Source organism: Telopea speciosissima, chromosome 5, assembly GCF_018873765.1.
Source record: "Telopea speciosissima isolate NSW1024214 ecotype Mountain lineage chromosome 5, Tspe_v1, whole genome shotgun sequence".
NCBI lineage: Eukaryota > Viridiplantae > Streptophyta > Magnoliopsida > Proteales > Proteaceae > Telopea > Telopea speciosissima.
Genome location: NC_057920.1, coordinates 8669296 through 8673729, shown reverse-complemented (window position 1 = coordinate 8673729; position 4434 = coordinate 8669296). Strand labels below are relative to the sequence as shown.

Here is a 4434-nt window from a genome sequence, read left to right as displayed (position 1 = left end):
GAAAATTGGCACTAGCTTAGATATTTGGGTTTCTGACCTTATATCATCACCTAGCCAGTGGAACATTGTTAAATTGAGAGTGCTTTTCTCCTTTCAGGAAGTGAGTAGTAGGATTCTTGAAATCCTTCCTAGCACTGAGACTCTATTGGGGATTGTATCCAAAATGGGTGTTTTCAGTAAAGTTGACTTTCAAGTTGAGGTAATCTACCATGCCCATCTTGTCACATTCAACTAAGAGACTCTTTACTATTTCCAAGGCTCTGTTTGGTATGCATTCTTGGAATATATTTTAGATCGATTTTGCATTCTCGGATGATAAAAATAGTTGTTTTTATCATCCAAGAATGATCCAAGAATGCAAGATCGACCTAGAATGCATTCCAATAATGCATACCAAACACATATGTAAGTGGTTTGCAGCTAGTGTATCTTTGAGGCCTTATTGTAATTGTGGGTCGATAATATATGATTGGGTGCTATTGTCGGACAAACTCTAGGAAAGACTAAATTGGAGCAACAACAGTTTTCAGTTAATAGGAGTGTTGGTGAAGTGTTGAATCTCACGCGGGAGTCGGGACATGCTTACATGGTGGAAAAGGAAAGACTCTACACTTAACTTTGAATAGTCTTTGGTTTGCAGGATTTGTCCTTGTTCCTTTACATATCTGGTATGAATGAAATTTACTATCAAAATTTTGTTGTTAAACTTGTAGCAAGAAGGTTCGTGCTACAAGGCTGGCAGCCAAGGAAATAGGATCTTAAAGGGTATTTTAGAAAATACTAAAACCTAGGAGGGTATTTATGAACCCAAAGAGGAAGTGAATTATTCCATTTCGTTGAAGGTATGAATGGAAAATAAGACCGCTTCGCTCTGTTTTGAAGGCGGTTAAGAAGGACCATGTTCCATTAAATCAATTGAAAATCTTCTCCTATCCAGATGTTTGGGTGTTACTTTCCCTCTTGCAACTTCGAGAATTTTGGAAATTAGGTGGTGTACGCCAAAGATGGGATTGATTAAGTTAAGGGAAAAAGAACTCTGTTCGGGAGTGACGCCTATGCTAGCACTCCCATGAGTCTATCTCTCTCATTCCCAAATGAAAAGACATCTCTGTCCTCTTGTTTTAAGGAGGAGAGAGATAGACACATGAGAGTGCTGGTGTAGGCCACACTCTCAGATAGAAAATTACTCCCCTTAAGTTAAATATTGATGGTTGCACTCTGAGAAATCCTAGTTACGTTGGCTCTAGTGGTAATATTTATAATCATAATAGTATTCTTTTTTGGTCCTCTTTGGTTCCTTTGCAAGGTACATTGGTATTTGTATAAAAAAATAGAAGAGTTGAACCTCATGTATTCTTCTAAAGACTCCCCAGAAGCGACTCCCTCATCTTCAAGACAGTCAGGTCCCTCTACGAGCTGCTACTTTATTTTCATTTCACGCACCCTTGTGTCTGGGTACAAGGGCGGTATACATTGCTGGGCGATCAGGTGGCATTGTTTGAAGATAATTAGGACAATGTGATTGGGACCGATTGGTATTTTGTTTTCTTTTATGGGCTTGATAGCATTGGTTCTGGTTTGTAGGCGTTAGACTAATATGTTAGTGTTTTTAAAATTATATAAATAAATATGGGTTATATTCAATTAAAAAAAGGTTTCTTTAAGTTCATTAACAATTTGGATCTCTATTGTCGAGCTGCCCGGCAGGACCGTGCTGTTTAGACACGACAAGGTGTGCAATGACCGTTTTACCACTACCCAAATGCCTTGCACGAGTGGGGGTAAAACCGTCATTGCGCTCCTCACCATGTCTCTCCCCTAAATATCCCCGAGTAAAGGTAGAAAACTCAAACTATGTGAAGGAAATATCTACCTTTTCTCTCCCTTCCCGTTGCTTTGAGGGTTTTTCCAGAAGCGTTTCACTCGCACCGATCCCGTTGGTTTTGGGGTTTTTTTTTTTTTTTTTTTCTTTGTTTTTAAAGCTAACAGATCCATCATTATCCCTCGGCCCTCGCTCTCTCTCTCTCTCTCTCTCTCTGTTTTTCTCTTCTGGTTCTTCCTAAACCCACAAAACGTCATTTCATCTGACTGTATCGCTCACTCTCTCTCTTTTCGAATTCTCTCTCTCGCGTATAAATCCGTCCTGCTTTTGTAATCTGGGAATCATCTGTTGTGCACATACGATTTTTCATTCGTCTGTGGAGAATCCACCGTCTAATTATGTTCTCCCCCTAATTCCCTATCGCGTCTGGTGTTTTCCGGCGATAACTGCCGGAGAATGGCATATATGTGCGCCGACAGTGGAAATCTAATGGCGATCGCTCAACAAGTTATCAAGCAGAAACAACAGCAACAACAACAACAGCAGCAGCAACAGCAACAACAGCAGCAAATCCTCGGCGTCAACACTTTCTCCTTGAGCCCATGGAGTGGTAGTGGCACACATCAACCCATCACTACTTCTCCATCTTACGGCTACAGTCTCAACAACGCCGGATTCTCCGACCCATTTACGGTGGCTGGGAATACTGATACGGGGGATGCAGTACTATCGTTTCCGCAGTTGGAAGAGCATCATCCCACTGGGTACAGATACTCCGATTTGGGTGGCACCACGGGTGGCGATTTCGACTCAGATGAATGGATGGAGAGTTTAATGGGCGGCGGAGAGTCGACGGAAAGCTCAGAGCTTCCATCCGGCTGCGAAACATGGCGCAGCAACCCCGAGTTCTCACTCTACGGTGGCGATCCCTTCCTCTCCTGTTCGAGTCGACTCAACCTCTCTTCATCCCCTCCCTCCGATCTCAATCGGCTCATCTTCTCGGACACCCAGAAAAACCCTTCTTCTCTTCAAGCTCAATTACCTACATGGACCCTATCGCCACCTCCGCCACCACTGACACAACCACCAGCACTAGCGGCGATTGACGACTCTCCTCCACCAGACAAGCATCCCCCGCAAAGCCACCGTAAAAAATCCGCAACCAGTATCGCAGCTCAATCACTAGAAACTGAGTCCACCTCGCCCCTACTGAAATCCCTACTAGATTGTGCCCGTGTCGCCGATTCTGAACCAGAAAGCGCCGTGAAATCGCTCGTTGAACTCCGAAAGCCAGCGTTCGAACATGGCAGTCCAACAAAACGGTTGGTGTACTACTTCTCAGAAGCTCTTTATAGTCGAGTTTCTTCGAAAACTGGTAAAAGCCTTCCTACGTTTGAAACATCTCCCGAGGATTTCACACTCTGTTACAAAGCTTTAAACGATGCCTGCCCTTACTCGAAGTTCGCCCATTTAACTGCAAACCAGGCGATTCTTGAAGCAACCGAGTCTGCGAATCGGATACACATCGTAGATTTCGGAATTGTCCAAGGAGTTCAGTGGGCAGCCCTCCTGCAAGCTCTTGCAACGCGATCCGCCGGAAAACCTTCGAGAATACGAATTTCTGGAATTCCGGCACCAGCACTTGGGAACTCTCCGTCGGCGTCTTTGTTTGCAACTGGAAATCGTCTCCGAGATTTTGCAAAGCTTCTTGATCTGAATTTCGAGTTTGAGCCCATCTTGACACCGATCAAAGAGCTGAACGAATCAAGCTTCCGAGTTGAATCCGACGAGGTTTTGGCTGTGAATTTCATGCTTCAGTTGTATAACTTGTTGGACGAGACACCAGGAGCCGTTGAGAGGGCTCTGCGATTAGCGAAATCCCTTAATCCCAGTGTGCTGACACTGGGGGAGTACGAAGCGAGCCTGAATCGTATCGATTTTCTCAGCAGGTTTAAGAACGCGTTGAGGTATTACTCGGCGGTTTTCGAATCGCTCGATCCCAGCTTGGGAAGAGACTCAACAGAGCGACTTCAAATCGAGAGATTACTGCTTGGGAGACGAATCGCCAGTGTGGTTGGGCCTGACGAAGGGCCGATCAGACGAGAACGGATGGAGGAGAAAGAGCAGTGGAAGATTTTGATGGAAAATTCTGGTTTTGAATCAGTAGCTCTCAGCCATTACGCTGTAAGCCAAGCTAAAATCCTTCTTTGGAACTACAACTACAGTCCTCTGTATTCCCTAGCTGAATCATCTCCTGCGTTTCTTTCACTTGCGTGGAACAACATACCCCTCCTCACAGTATCCTCATGGCGCTGATGATTTCTAATTAACCAAAGATAGATAGCTTCTTTGCAGATTCCACCTGGGTTTTTTTTTTTCCTCTAGTGTGGAAACTGCTGCTTTTAGCAAAATCTGCCATTGGTGTTATTGTTAGAAGGATTTGGTCTTGCTATAGGAGCTGCTGATGCTATTATTCTGAGAAATCCTCACATGGGTTTCTTGCCTTGGGCGTAGATAATTCGCCATTAATTTGTGTTTGAAGCTTCTTGATTGACATGTTTCAGTAAGACAAACTGTAAAAAGAGAAAGTTGGGGAAGGAGGACGTCTTCTT

The 4434-nt window shown here is 44.1% G+C and overlaps 1 protein-coding gene across 1 annotated transcript; it reads left to right on the top strand.

Moving 5' to 3' along the window:
* Positions 1-2109: 2109 nt before the first annotated feature.
* Positions 2110-4197, top strand: LOC122662680 (SCARECROW-LIKE protein 7). The gene has a single exon (XM_043858381.1). The coding sequence runs from the start codon at positions 2279-2281 to the stop codon at positions 4136-4138; it is 1860 nt and encodes a 619-aa protein (XP_043714316.1). The 5' UTR covers positions 2110-2278; the 3' UTR covers positions 4139-4197.
* The last annotated feature ends 237 nt before the right edge of the window (positions 4198-4434 follow it).

Coding starts and splice junctions, on each gene's coding strand:
- LOC122662680 (XM_043858381.1), top strand. CDS start 2,279: ATGGCATATATGTGCGCCGACAGTGGAAATCTAATGGCGATCGCTCAA.